General features: G+C 43.8%; 1 protein-coding gene and 1 non-coding gene across 2 annotated transcripts in view; both read right to left on the bottom strand.

The window, feature by feature from the left end:
• DOCK8 (dedicator of cytokinesis 8) overlaps window positions 1-15,620 on the bottom strand; it is a 209,465-nt gene that overhangs the window by 7,783 nt on the left and 186,062 nt on the right. The window contains exons 41-46 of the mRNA XM_054583056.1: window positions 15,088-15,219; window positions 14,496-14,630; window positions 12,970-13,059; window positions 9,574-9,810; window positions 7,053-7,196; window positions 5,474-5,580 (exon numbers count right to left, since the gene is read on the bottom strand). Of these exons, the coding sequence (XP_054439031.1) occupies window positions 5,474-5,580; window positions 7,053-7,196; window positions 9,574-9,810; window positions 12,970-13,059; window positions 14,496-14,630; window positions 15,088-15,219 (845 nt within the window). The remainder of the gene's footprint in view (window positions 1-5,473; window positions 5,581-7,052; window positions 7,197-9,573; window positions 9,811-12,969; window positions 13,060-14,495; window positions 14,631-15,087; window positions 15,220-15,620) is intronic.
• On the bottom strand, window positions 3,799-3,904 carry LOC129078524 (U6 spliceosomal RNA). Its single transcript, XR_008529974.1, has one exon. It is a non-coding gene; the product is annotated as a U6 spliceosomal RNA (small nuclear RNA).

Below are 15,620 nucleotides of genomic sequence, written 5' to 3'. Positions count from 1 at the left end.
GCACTGTGGGGGCAGGGAGCGCACCCCAGGCAGAGGAGGAGCGGCTGCGCCCGCCCGATCTTCCTGCTGTCCCCTCGGAGCCACCTTTACCTGCCCTGCTCGGGCCTGTGTTCCCATGTCCATCAGGGAAGCCACAGCGGCCTCTCCCCTCCTAGGGGCAGAGGTGGGGAGGGGGCTATCTTGGGGCTACAGGCTTGGGAAGGCACCCAATCTCCTATCTGACACTTGGAAGCAGATTCTGAGGACCTACTAAACACACTAGAACCCATGTGGGGGTTAAGGGGGGGGGTCTCTCCCCCATCAGACTATAGGCTCGTCTTTAGTGCTGGATTCACATTACACGGGCCCTGGGATTCTGTCCTGAAGGGCCCTGTGGTTTCAGTGGTCATGTTCTCTAATTTGGTGTCAGCCCTGCAACCCTCCAGCCAGTGCCCCGCCCCTGAAGCAAGAGGGCCCTGGCAAGCCCTGAGGACCCAGAGCTTGACCAAGAGAGTTGGGGATGGGGTGGGTCCGAGTGGCAGACAGGACCGCCCTCTAACAAAACTGGGTATTTTTCCTTTAGAATCATTGCAGCTAGATGGGAGGGGGAGGAGCCATGCTTGCATGTGTGTGCACATGTCTATGCATGCCTGTGTGCATGTGTGTAAGCTGCTCCACTTGTCTCTCAGTTTTCTGTGTAGCATCCTAGGCCGCAATACTGGTTTCTGTGACACTGGAAAAGTAACAAAGTCATTCGTATGTCTCCACTATTGACCTGTTTCTGAGCAATCTCTCATATTTAAGGCTTTGTTTTCCCACCAAATATTCAAATCTCTTTCTACTTACTACTTTGGTTTCCACCTACACTGTACACATTTGGTTTCCTTTGTGTACAATTCCCTTTCCTTCTTCATAGACTTTAACTCCGGTTTTAAAACACCACGGTTCAACACTCTATTTTCTGACTATATGAGCATATATGCACAGTGGAAACAATCTGTAACTGGGGCCATTGCATACTGCTATTTTTTATTTAAATATAAGAGTGAATCAGTCCTGGCTGGTGTGGATCAGTGGATTGAGCGCCAGCCTGCAAACCAAAAGGTTGCCAGTTCGATTCCCAGTCAGGGCACATGCCTGGGCTGCTGGCCAGGTGCTCAGCAGGGGCTGCGTGAGAGGCAACCACACACTGATGTTTCTCTCCCTCTCTTTCTCCCTCCCTTCCCCTCTCTAAACATAAATAAAATCTTAAAAAAATAAATATAAAAGTGAATCTAAAAATAATTTAGTCTTGACAGGAAAGAGAAAGTTTAGATTGTATTATGAACTAAAGTTATATGTTGAAACTAACCCATTGTGTGATGGTATTTGGAGGTGGAAGCTTTAGGAGAAATTAAGGTTTAAATCAAGCCATTAGGGTGAGGCCCACATGATGGGATTAGTGGCCTTATAAGAAGAAATGACAGAGAGCTTTCTCCCTCTTCCTCTCTCCACCACCTAAGTATACAGTGAGAAGGTGGCCATTTACTAAGTATACAGTGGGAAGAGGGCCCTCACCAGGTTCTGAATCCGCCAGCACCTTAATCTTGGCCGTCCCAGCCTTCAGCACTGTGAGAAAAAAGTGTCTGCTGTTCAAACCACTCAGTCTATATGACATTTTGTTTTACCAGCCTGCGCTGACTAAGACAGAAAGGTAAGAAGAAGAAAATTTAAAACACAGATCGGCATGAATTGCAGTGTCTAGAAGAGTTTCAGTGCTTTGGGGAGCAGGTGGGGGGCGGGGAACACAACGTTTGTATCTGTCCATCTTGGGCTCTGAAACTCTGAGGTATTTTTTGTTATCGCAAGAAAAGGTAGTAGGGGCTTGAGGTCCCAACTTGGCAACAATCTCAAGAGCCGTGGAACTGGCTGGATGAGCACCTACTGCAGCGGCCAGCCTGCCAGATTCTTTATGGCTGCATCCGGTTTGGCAGCAGCTGAGTCAGAACGGCCACTGCCCAGTGGAGGGACCCAGCTGGAGCGCCGGGCTAGCGTACATTTCCACTTCTAGCAATCGGTGTCGGCAGGTGCATTTAGGTTCACCTTGGATATCTGGGCTTTCGACCTGCAGGTCAAGTCTGCTGAGAAGGTGGAGTCACTAGAGGGGAAAACCTGAGAGCTGTTCCCAGCCCCTGACCCTGACACCCCCCCACCCCTGCCCTGCCCTGACATTTTCCACTCCTGGGTCACCTCTGCTGCCTGAAAGCAGAATGGGGGTGGGGAGAAAAAAAACAAGGTACAAACAAATGTGACAAAATTGTTACTCTGCTCATTAAAAAGCTCTCAGAGGCTGACTGGATTTGAAAATCAATTAAGCGATGAGGGAAAGGAAGGCTTCCATATCTACTACTAGTATTGTGGGTACAACTTTCAGACCATAACACTCACCCATTTAAAATGTACATTTTGATGAGTTTTACTGAATTTATACAGTTGTGCCATCTTCACCACAATCTCTCCTGCTACTTTTGATCTACATGAACTACAGTGAAACGAAAGTCAAGTCAACCACTGTTTGGCACGGATGTGAAACAGAAAGCAGCAGTGTTGTTTTGCCTGTAGCCCTGTCCCACGTGTATGGGGACATCTTCACTTTGCACATGTGCAGCACCGTGCCTGGCACAAAGCAGGGGCTTGGTAAGTGTTTGCTGAATAAATGAATGAACGAACTCTATCGTTGTCTCAAAGGGTGATAGTATGGGCACTTATTGTTTTGAAGGGAGGAAAGAGAAGAAAAAAAAGGTGAGTAAAAAGAGGCAGGACCTGAGGGATTAAGGCCCTGGGAAGACGGGGAAGGAAAAAGAAAATGTGAGAGGCGGACAATCGAGCAGCCTCTGCGGCTTTACACCCTCTACTCAAAGTTCAGCCCCACCCAGCAGCCCCAGCAGCACAGGAAAGCTTGTTAGGAATGGGAATCTCAGGCCCCGCCCCACACCTCCTGGATCTGATCTGCATTTTGACAAGATTCCCAGGTCATGGGGTTGGCAGGTTTGCAGGGTTTGCGCAGTGCCACCTGAGAGGCAGTGATATTCTTGCGGGGTTCCTAGAAAAACAGCAGCCCAACCAGCAGTGGGGAAGGTGGGACTGCAGGCTGGTTTCCCCTGTGAATCACCAGTAGGGCTGGAGGACATTTTAAATGGGGAATTTGTTTTTGAAAATCCCATATTTTTGCAGGCTGCCTGAGGGAGAGCGATAACATCACAAAAAGTCCAATGCATGATTCTGTTAAAGGCTGGTGCCTAGGAAGATCCACTTCTTTTTGTGTATCTTGCCAGGAACTAGTTTAACTCAGCCCTGGTTCTCTTTGTAGTCACTTATCCTGGGGCACGGAGCTAATTGCAAATCCATGTTCAGTGTAGATTTTATAAGTACCTTTTAACTAAGGAACAAAAATCATGCCTTCTCTGAACGAGCTTTCTTTTACATTCAAATTCTACGCAGAGTCCCGTTTACCAATACTGCTGTCTTTCAGGTCTTTCCTCCTTGTCCAATCATGTTCATGAAAATGTGCCACTCTTGCTGACTCAGAGGAGCCCAGAGGTGCCCTGGACCTTCCTGCTCCTCAAACGTGTGGTCATGTCAGTCCCCTTACCTGTAATAACTCCTTCTTCCTGCTACCCACTTTCTTCCACCTATACATTTTAAGACAAGGTTTAAGTGATATTTTCCACAAAGCCTTCCCCAGCTATTCCAGCCTATAACGGACTGTGCTCTCTAGAACGCTGTAGCTCTGTATCTAGTGCACTCTTTAAAAAAAAAAAAAAAAAAAAATATATATATATATATATGGAACACTTCATGATTTTGTATATCATTCTTGCTCAGGGGACATGCTCATCTTCCCTGTATTACTCTAATTTTAGTATATGTGTACAAAAGTGAGCACTATTTAGTGTACTCTTAACAGTTCTTAGCACATGCTGCATGGTGTCGTTATTTAGCCCTGCAAATTTGTGTCGCCTTGTCAGGAGTGGAAGAATACCCAGCTCTGGCATTCCCACAACTAATATCAGACCTGGGTTAGACTGCATGCTCACTCAAAGTTTCCTAAGGTCCTTCAGAAGTCCAGGGAGGTCTGGGCCACTGCCAACCTCAGTGGCCTTGAACCATAATTAATTTTAAATGAAGATACGTGGAAAGTAAACAAAATAGCAAAACATAAAAATAGTGAATAAAAATTTTCCCAATATTTTCTAGTCTTCTGTTTTATGAAAATGCATTATTTATTGAAGAAAATCTAGCTTTTGTGTAATGCTAGAATTGTTATCAAACACAGGAAACAATTCAAATACCAAGACATTAATAATTATTATCTCTGTGCATACATGCATACACACAGAGCCACCCCCACCCACCCCCTCCTGCCAAGCAGCTGCGATTCTTCTCTGTACACACCAAATTTGCATACATCTCACCAAAGCCTGTGAAGGAGGAGAGATCTCTAGCCTCACCCAACATTAGGATTCTGATGAGTTTTCACTGAATTTAGCAAACTTTAACTTTTAGCCTCCTTTATCCCCATCTACCAAGTAACGACAATCCTATACTTTATATGCTGCTCTAAGGCTCTGGGTGAAAGAAATATTGGTATGCACTTTTCTCATGTTTTTTCTTATGAGTGAAATGCCATCTCATCCTTCATAATCATCCGTTCTAGGGCCACAGGAAACCCAATATACCTGTCTGCATTGCAATAGACTGCAAGACCTTGCCCAAAGAGCCATGCTGGACAGGCTGCTCTTGAAGCCAGTTCCACTGCAGAATTTGGGAGCAGAGAAGAGTCTTGTCTGACACTGGGAATTGCTGGAGATGCTTTGAAAGAGCCCAGTTTTAGAATATTGACTTTGTCTCTCAATTTGAGGCAGTGTCTATTTTTAAGTTTATAAAAATAAGTTGTTATGTGATACAAGAAACTACACAGGCTGCCAAAGCCAATAGCCTCTCAGACTCTTAACGCATCACGGACTATCAGCACCTTGATGGAAGTGTGGGCTACTTCGTTAGATTCAGAAGACCTGGATTTGAACTACACTCTGCTACTAATGGGCTGTGTGACCTGTAAAGTCATCTTCCATCTCTGAGACCCTGTTTCCTCTTTTGTAAAATGAGGATGGTGATAATACTTGTTTTATAATGACTGTGAGGCACACGTGGGATGATAAACACAAACTCTTTGTAGTTGAAGTGGCAGTTACGTAATAGTGGTACAAGTAGCGTTTCTCTACTGCAATGGTTCTCAAACTCGAGCATGTGTCAGAATCCCTGCAGGGCTTGTGGAAACACAGATTGCTGCTCTCCCCCCACCCCACCCCCACAGATTCTGATACAGTGGGTTTGGTTGGTGCCTGAGAATTTGCCTTTCCAGTAAGTTCTCAGATGATGCTGGTGCTGCTGGCCTGGGGACCACACTTTGAGAACCTCTGCTTTACTAACTCCAAGCCGATTTCCTTCTTACCGCATTATGAATTCCTTAAAGCATAATCTCAACTTGTTGTGATGTCGATAGAATTTTGGATCAGCTGGAATTTCGGCCAAAAACACTTGGGCAACTTCCAGTGGTCCCTGAAGGAAAAAGTAAAGAAACAATGTTGACATTGGAAATAAAACAAAATCACTTGGGAGAAAAATCTTGGCATGACTTCTTAATTTGAACATCTAATTTTGTAGTTGGTTTGACTAAAACAAACAAAAAAAATCAAGGAAGGTCTTAAACTTTTCAGGAATCTTTGATTCTCAAGGAGGAGTCTGAAGTTCTCAGAGAATACTCAGAAGAATAAATGTATTTTCTTAATCAGATGCTACTAATAATAGGTTTCCCTTCATATATAAAGATAATGCTACTACATCAAGCGGTAAATGCTTCGAGCTGCTTCTCTAGAAATGGGGATTGTCTTGCTCCTTCCATTCACACTCACTTGCCCAGTTGTCCTAGGGGCAAATGCCATTTTGTGTAACTCCTGGCTTGAGTCATGAAAATGAAGAGTTCATATGTTGTCCCATACATATGTATAGGTTGTGGGCTTATACAGTCTTCTACTCTCATCAAAGGATTGGGACTTAGAAAAGCAAAAGCTTCCTAATATTTTTCTGATCTTGGAAATATAATAGTCATTTCTCCTCTCTGCTATATTTGTTCCCTTGAGGTCTAGTGGACATGAATTGAGCAGGGGAGTCCAATTATGCTGAGTGAGGGAAGAGTCACAATTCTTAAGAGTTTTTGACTGCAGGGGTGTGGACAAATATGGATTTAGATCTGAAATTAAAGTGGTCCACTGGACAGAGAATACTAAGCTAGTCCCTCCCTCCACCTGACACGGAATTAACTAATCCATACTGAATTTGGGAGTCAGGATTCTAACGGGTCCGAGTAGATCCAGTCTGGTCTAAACTGATCTGAGAAACCTGATCCCAGATTCCTCTTGGTTAGCAAGACTTCTGGCATGCTGGGTTTATCAGATGACTGACTCAGGGGTACATGTTCTAGACCAAGGGTCCCCAACCCCCAAGCCCTGGATGGTCCGTGGACTGTTAGGAACCAAGCTGCACAGTAGGAGGTGAGCAGCGTGAGCGGGAAAAACTTGCATTATCGCCTGAGCTCCGCCTCCTCCCCCTCATACCACAGACCCCTGTCCGTGGAAAATTCTAGACCCTTCCCCCATTCTCCTACAGGCATTCTTAGATTAGCTTTAAGCTGTGCAACAACTCTGCCTAACTTGGGCATGACTAAGCACTTTTCAACAGGATCCCAAGTCTGGAGCATATTGTCCAGTCTGGTCCCAAGTGAAGACTATGAGAAAATGGTGCTCCTTCAATGGTCCGCTCATCTCCAGGATTTCTTTTCCACCTTGGGTTGTTCCATGAGCAGAAGAGGTCACTCAAAATTCTAAACCTCCCAAGTGTTTAGTCCAAATTTAGGAACATCATTTGTATGTTCATCAGACTCCCCATCAACCTCAAGGAAGGAGGGTACAAGCATATCATGAAAATCAAAATAACAAGAACCAGAGGAGCTGCCACAAACTGGTTTTGCTTACCTGATTCACAGTCGCTCCGACAGAGCCCTGCAGCACCATCTGAAGCATCTTGGCATCAGGGGGCTCTTGGTGAATGGCAACCGCTAACTGCAGGGTCTTCTTCTTCATATCTTCAATGGCAACTTCGATTGGTGTCAAAACAAACTGAATATAAAACAAAAATGTAGGAGAGTCATTGTCTAGTTTATTAAGCCATGGAAACCTGGAGCTATGACACAGAGCATACTTGGATTTGAAGAAGCAGCTAAGAAGGCTTTCAGAATAATTTAAGATAATCTGCACAGCTTAAGAAGAAGGAAGGGCCTCCTAACATTTTTGAGTACTTATTGCATTCTGGGAACTGTGCAAACATTTATCATTTACTCCTTTAAAGAACCTCCTTACTTTCTACATTTTTATAGTCAAAGAGGGATTTGTAAGGTGAAGAAAATGCCATGGAATGACACAGGTATTAAGTGAGGAGGCCAGAACTTGATAACAATGATGTCTACATTCAAAACCCATGTTCTTTCTACACTGTTAGATTTCTTTTTATGTTATTAAACAAGTCACTCAACTTATAATTGGGAAAACTATTATAAGTAGAGCATTCAAGATTTTATTTCCCACAATAACACAAGATTTTGGTATTACGTGTGCCTCCTCCAGTTACTCTGAAGGTGAATTCCTATTAAATAGAATTCTCTTAAGGGTCAATCTGCTGGTTGCTAAAATCTGGTGGCTTGGGATATGGCCCTTCCTGAATGTTATGAGTGGACTTGTGTCCCCCTAAATTCATAGGTCCTAAGCCACAGTACTTCACAATGTGGTCTTATTTAAGATAGGGTCTTTATAGAGGTAACCGAGTTAAAAGGAGGTCATTAAGATGGGCTCCAATCCAGTATGGCCTGTGTCCCTATAAGAAGAGGGAAATTTGGACACAGAGACATGTGAAGAAACATAGGGAGAAGGTGGCCATCTACAAGCCAAGGAGAGAGGCCTGCACCAGATCCGTCCCTCACAACTCTCAGGAGGAACCAACCCTGCCAACAATTGGAATTTTGACTTCTGGCCTCCAGAACTAAGAAACAGTAAATTTCTGCTGTTTAAGCCACCCAGTCTCTGACACTTTGTTAAAAAAGCTCTAACAGACAATAAACAGCCCAACAGGTTCTTAGAGAACAGGTGGCCAAGGAAAATTGTAAAGGTTTTTATTGGGACCATGAGTTTATTTTTGTGCTACGCCTAATGTCCTAGTGTCCGAAAGTTCAAAACAGCAAGAAACACAGCAGATGCCTCCTAAACTACCCTCCTCTTACCTGAGTCACTATTTCATGTTTTCTCTGTCCTTGTGAAACCCACTGTCTGCTGTGCTTGCTGAATACTTGAGCTAGTGGGCTACTTTCCTGTGAGCTCAGTCCCTTCTGCTCCTGACCAATGAGGTGCACATTCACCACAATTCATCTGTGTTTGTTCACCAACTTGATTAGGCCTGTTATACTTGTTATTTGAATGACCTAATCTAATAATGCACAAACCATGGGTGTGGAAAGAAAAAGAGTTGTTTCTATGAAAACTAAGCTCAATGCTTGGCCAAGACATTATGAAAATTACTGTTATAAATATTCCTGTCCTATTAGGTGTGCACAAGGTATAAGAGGCTAGGGGTAAAAATGTCATAAAAATCCAGAAGGATTCTGCTCTCATACTGTTTAGCAAGTGCATTATGGGTAGGATTTACATAAGAAAGACAATGCTGAATTGTGATCAACCAACCCCCAAAAAATAGAGAAGGCTTGGCCTTATATAATGTGAATGACAAATGAATGTGCATGGATGTGTTTTAAAGTAAGAGAAAATGTTTAATTTTGAATGATCTGTGACTTTAGATACTTTCTTGACCAGTCTCATGGATTAGTAGTCTTCTGTACCTAGAACCCGGGAAGAGCAAGGGCTCCTTCTGGCCAATGTATAGATGAGGATGCTGAATGAAGACAGGTGGCCTATGCAGTGTCACAGGACGAGCTGGGATGGGAAGTCACTCAGTCTCCTTACTCCTTATCTGCATTGCATGCCCCACCCCCAGCTTCTCCACGCGCTCACTGGGGCTGCTGCCTTCCTGTTTCTGCCTCTAATGATTAACAACCAACCGTGGCTAAATCACCTGTAAGTTTTTACATATATAAAAACTTAACATAAAATGTTTGCAATTTAAATTTATACATTTCATATAAATTTACCCTTAAAACACATATTAAAATTATAATTATGTAAACATGTTTATATTAAAGGTATAACTTCAAAATATAAAGTCTTTAAATATAAAGTAGAACTATGAAACATGTAGTTGCCTATACGGGATTCCCTGGCACCACAAGAATGAGAGAATAACCACAAAAATAGTATTTCATGGGGGTCCCTTTTCAGATTCCACTCCAGTCTGTGATGAAGGAGGTTTGTGTTGTCATTCTGGGATGCTACGCAGGCCCACTCATTCAGTGGCAGCCTCGGTCCCCAGCCTGGCCCCAGCGGGTGCCATTACCTCCTCCTTCTGGATGACGGAGATGCGGGTCTTGATGTAGGGAAAGGCGTGCATGGTGGTCAGGACGGTGTTCCGCCGGTACTGCTCATGCAGCTCTCCACGAGGCCGCCCCTCCAGGGTAAAGGGGGTGGTGTACATGAACCTCCGCAGATTGAAATTCTTCTCAAAGTAGGTTACCCTGTCTTTCATCTCATACTCATCAAAGTAAGGCTCCACAAAAGTGATCTGTATGTAAGCCTGAGGGGGAAAAGGCAAGGGAAGAAGGAGATGAGCTATTCGCAAATAACCACCCAGGACGTACTGGAGGGGCATGCTGGAACCAGCGCGGCAGCACCACCCCTCTGAGTTCACTAAAGCCACAGAAGCTGAGCGCACCAGGCAAGGCAAGACTCCAGCAATCAGCCAGGCCTCCTCTCCAGCCCCGGGGAGAGAGAGGCCTGCGAGAAGGAGAGGCCAGTGTGTCTCTGTGAAGCTGAGTCCACAAGCCACTCCTCCTAGCTGATCCAACTGAAACTTGGTATGAAAGTTTGCAAACTGCTGTTCAGAAGAGACAAATTCTCCTTTACAGGACAACCATGACCACGGCACACTTGGTAGAATAGCCAAACTAAATGAAACTGACAACACCTTGTGCTGAGAAGGATGGGGAGCAGCTGGAACTTTCACACACTGATGGCGGGAATGCAAAATGGTACAGTCACTTTATGAAACAGTGAAATTACACTGACCCCCTGACCCAGCAATCCCACTCCAGTGTGCCTCCCCAAGAGAAGTGAAAATGTATGTTCAAGTAAAAACTTGTACACAAATGTCTACAGCAGCCTTATTCATAATAGACAAAAACTAGAAACAATCCAAATGTCCCTCCAGTGGAGAATGGAAAAACAAATGGTGGCACATCCATATAACAGAATACTACTCAGCAATAAAAAGGAACAAACTACTACAACATTTTTGAATCTGCATTGTGCTGAGTGAAAGAAACCAGACTCCACAGGCTGTATGATTCCATTTATTTACTCTAGGATTCCATTTACATCATGTCTGGAAAGGGTCAAACTGCAGAGACAGAATGAGGACCAGTGACTCTCAGGGGCCGAAGGCAAAGGGAGGAAATGGCTACAAAGGGGCAGGGGAATATTTTGGGGTGATGCAGCTCTTATATAGCTCGATTATGGTGGTGGTTACATGTGTTCGTCAAAACTCATAGAACACCAAAAGAGTGAATTTTACTGCATGTACCTCATTTCAAAATGCGCACACACTGTGAATAAAGGCATTCACTTAGGCCTCTTTAAAAAAATAAAAAGAATGACAATGACCATAGACTCTGCAACGCCCACTCACTGAAATGGACGGGCGAGGTCACTGATCTCAGGCTGTAAATCACTAATGAGTGTGATGAAATCTGGTTATAATTCTGGGTTCAGATTCTTATTTAACACTCTCACAACCCACTTCGGGCATTTGAGAAGAGGGAAGAAGAGCGCCTTGTGTCAGGGCTGTCACGGATGACACGATGGAGTGTGTGCTGCACACAGATCATTGTGGGCACACAGCCGGCTCCCACTTTCAAAGACCTCCAACATTTCTGTCTGAAGCTTAGCTCAGGTCTTAGGCCGGTTATTGCTTCAACCCTAACCAGGGAATGTGTCTAAAATGAACAAGTCTTCTGAAATATGCAGAAAACAAACTATTAAATTAGGCCAATTCCTCCCTGCATGCATCATCGTCTTAATTTCCTAGAGGACAGAACTGAGAGAAGAGTTTGGACTCTTCATTTCATAGGCCTGCCAGATGGCAATTGCTACTCTGTCCCCCAGCCCTTAGTAAGTCCTTGAACTTGCATTATTTCCAGCAGCTTAGAAAGCTTTCTCATGAACACATCTGTCTGCAGGCTGAGCATGCAGCCATCACTCTTTGGTATAATACAGAATGTTTCTAATCTTTGTCTGTGTTTCCTGGGACAGAGCTTCAAAAACCCTTAGAATTTTCTGACTGATAGGAGTGTTTTGTTAATTTAATGAGGTGATTCTTGTATGGTGGGTCCCTAAATAGCTTTAGGATTGGGGCTGGTCACCCAAAAGACCATGCGATTAGAGGGTTGGGGGTGGGGAGGCTGCAGGCTGAATTTGATTATGTGGTTGGTCTCATCAATCAGACCCACATGGATTGGTTAAATCTGGACCCCAAGGCTCAGTGGAGCTTCCTGGCTGGTGAACATGTTGACCTGCCAGGAGGGTGACACGCCTGGATTCCACAGGAGAGGGCTGAGAAGCTCGGGGCTCCTTCTCAGACTTGCCCTGTGTACCCTTTACCATAAAACTGTAATTATCAGTATAGCGCTTTTCTGAGTTCTGCATCATTCTAGTGAATTATGAATTATCTAATATGAGGGGTGAAGTGGGAATCTCCAAATTTGTAGCCATCTGGTCAGAAATGCAGGTCGCCAAGGGCCCTACTTGAGACTGGTGTCTGCAGTGAGAGCAGACCAGTGGGGGACTGAGCCTGTAACTGGCCGCGTGTGATGCTACCGCGGGGCAGGGGTGAGACGGGACACGCCCTCGCGTGAGAAGTGAGGAAACTGAACTCTAAGCTCTTTGCATCATTCCCCAACAGCACAGTGACCCTGTACTTACCTGGAAGGGACCCCTGCAGCCTAAAAAAGCTGTCAGTGAAAAGGCTGCATCTTTTAAACATGTCTTACACTGAGAGTTTAAAGTTTTTACAGAAAGGCAGTAAGGAACCGTGAGTAGAGTGTGGTTTTGAGAATGGCAGGCCCTGGGTCCGAGTACTGGCTTCGGCCCGTGAATGGTCGCGGCAAGCCGCGTCTCCGTCTCCATTCCACACCTCAGTTCGCTCGTCTATAACACAGGAATAACACCGCCTACTTCAAAGGGCCATTGGACAATGAAATGATGGATGCAGGGCCTAATCCAGTTCTAGGTACACAGCTGGTGTTTAATAAATAGTAGCTTATTATGATTCCTACCATGAGTATTTTTTTTTTTTAAATCCTCACCCGAGGGCATGCTCAGAGAGGGGAAAAAGAGAGGGAGAGAGAGCGAGCAAGAAACACCAATGGGAGAGAGAAGCCCTGATTGGTTGCCTCTCATACACGGCCCAACTGTGGACCCAACCCGCAGTCTAGGCATGTACCCTCACCAGGAATCAAACCTGAGACCTTTCGGTTTCTGGGGCTGCACTCCAACTGAGTCACACCAGTCAGTGTGGTGTTTTAAAAGAATTAACCAAATAGTAGTTGAACCCTTGACAGAAAAATGTGGCTGCATTGAAATGACTTGGAGAGTCCCATGGAGGAGGTCATTTTATTTTCTTGGGGTAGAACAAAAGAAATCAGAGCCTGGTGGTTATTTTTGGCAAGTTTCCCCATACCTTGTTAGGATCCAACTTGGTTTTGTCCACAGGAGCAGAGTCTTTTATTACTTCCACAAATTCTGCACCAAAACATTGACTATAAAATCCCTAGGCAAAAGAAACCAAGATATTATTAAGGCTATTTTAATGTAACATAACTCCTTTATCTCTCAGAAGTGCAATAAGGTTGGAACAAGTATAAGGGAGAATTTGCTCATTGATTACTGAAAGTCCCTCTCATCTAATGGGGCAAATCCAGCATTTCCTGAGGCAAAAGTAAAAATATAAAGAAGTCCAGAACTGCAAACTGATACATGCTTCCTATAGTACGTACACTTTACCTCTAGTTCAACCAGCATCATCATAATTCCTGAAGCAGCTCCAGGCATATGGCACTATTTACTTTCTTGTTGTACCCTAGGGACTCGGAGGTCACTAGGCTTTCCATCATGTGACAAAGCACAGTGCAAAAGACAAAATATGTACTTCCAGTCCTAAGTTGGGAAAACATATTAAGAACCCAAGTGTTCCTGGGGTCAATTGCTAGTTCCTCTCATGAGCTCAATGACTTTGGGCAAGTCACCCAACCACTCAAAACCATTGCTTCTTTGGGTAAAGTAAGGATTAAAATCCTTTGTTTTATTTGGCATGAAAGATAGTATGAGAAGAAATTGGGCAACAAAAGTGTTTTAAATTTTATAGCCAGTATGGCATAAATTCAAAGCAATAGCAAGAAAGTGCAAGGAGTGAGTCTCTGGTTAATTGTTGTCAGTAGTTCAGGGGACACCAATTATTCACCCTGAGAGGGTTTTGTTTTGGGGCCACACCTTGACTTTCTTCCTAAGTTCTAAGTACTTGGCTCTTTAAATGCCTGCTTCCTTTCCCCTCACTTTTCTTCATCCTGTTTCCCTTTTTCTTCAGCCTTTCCTCCAGGAACATGCTGCTCCCTTCTACCACCTTAGAGATCATTTGTAAACAGCAGGTTGAACTGGGGGCTGCCAGCCCATGGATTGGGGTAGTGACTCTTAGTATCCAAAATGGGGTTCTCCCTGGATCAGCAGGAAGAGTTTGCTGTGCCACAGCCTGTGGTGTGGCTACTGGGAGCATCTCTATGTTAGAAGTGGGATGTGTTACCCGGTGACACCAAAAAGATGGCCACAGCATTTTCTACAGTAATTTGGCCACACTACTTTAAAGTCAAGGTAATCTTCAACCTGAAAAACTATTACTAAAATTTGGAAAGGGTTAAAAGAAAGCACATGATCTTGATTGAATTTTTGAATAGTCTTGAAAATATTCACCTTATAAATTTACAAGCTTTGACAAGCATACATACAATCTTAGAAAACTATCCAAATCTTGCTTTACCTCAAGATCTCACCTAATATGTTCATATTCTATATGCAGTGTGGAAAAACTTATATATAAATCAAAGATGAATCCATGACCCTTTGTTATTTTCTGTAATGACCAACTCTAACTTTTTTTTTTTTTTTTTTTTGGTAAAGTACACAATGTTAAGCACACAGAGTCACTTTTCTTACCTCTAGTCTATGAGAGATCTCAGGTAGCTTGGTAATTGCAGGCTCTTTGTAAACAAATTCTTGTTCATCCAAATCCCCAAATTTGGATCCATAGAAACCAACTCGGAAGTAGGTTCCAAACATTCTCTTATGACCCTAATGAGCAAAATAAGAAAACCTCTCCTTAGTTACCTAATTTATAAGGATCCATTGTATTACAAAGGACAGGAGTCTTATTGTTGTGTTAAAAAGTATTTTATCCCTATGGAAAATATAAACAGAAATCACTCCTTAAAAAATTTAATGTTTATGGAATGAATTTTGGAAATAATAACAAAAGAAATCCCAGGAAAAAATTTCTAGGACCTCTTTTAAGTGAATGTAAAAGATTCTCACATTTCCTGCTTGTAAAGTAATTCAACCTGCCTCCATTCAAACTCTGAATTGGGGTCAGTCCTCCTGTCTATTCCCAGCCCTTTCTGTTTGGTAGGTGAGAGCCAAAGTAGTGATGTGCTCAAGGCAAATCATTCCCTAGAGAGGATGGGGGGCTAAGCATCTCTGGGACAGGGTCACCTGCTGCCAGGTAACAGTGTTGGCCAGGATCCCCAGCTACCTTGCTAATGATGCTGTCAAAGGCCTTCTGCAGCTTGTCGTGAGTGGAGGTCAGCTTCCGAAAGTCTCGATGTGCTTCTAGGATGGGGATGACCAGCTTGTAGACCTCATTAACTGTCTCATACAATCCACCCTTGGAAAGAGAAGAAAATCAAAGAGAATTTAATCCTTGGAAACCTAAGTAGGGCAACCAGAGTTCATTAGGCACCGGAAACTAGGATTATATTTAAACCACAATTTTCCAGAACTGGAGTGACATCTGAGCACCTTTGGGGTGGTTGTAGCACTCAAACTGAGCATGCTCAATGGTTCTGTATAATGACAGTAAGCAGGGAAAAGAGTTTTCACAGATAACAAAACAGGACAAGAGACGGGAAGAAGAGCAGTGTAGAAGGGCAGATTTAGCATGTTTAAATGTAATCAGTGGCCCTATGACCAGATGTTCAATATATGCCTGAAAGGAGTTAGTAGGGTTCTAATAGTTTGTTTTCTTAAATTTCAGGAAAAATACCAGTAGGAATATTGTGGACTTTT

This window comes from Pteronotus mesoamericanus, unplaced genomic scaffold (genome assembly GCF_021234165.1).
Source record: "Pteronotus mesoamericanus isolate MK-2021 breed Mesoamerican mustached bat unplaced genomic scaffold, CSHL_Meso_final contig_73, whole genome shotgun sequence".
Classification (NCBI taxonomy): domain Eukaryota; kingdom Metazoa; phylum Chordata; class Mammalia; order Chiroptera; family Mormoopidae; genus Pteronotus; species Pteronotus mesoamericanus.
Note: the sequence above shows the minus strand (reverse complement) of the source record. Positions and strands in the feature narration are given on the sequence as shown.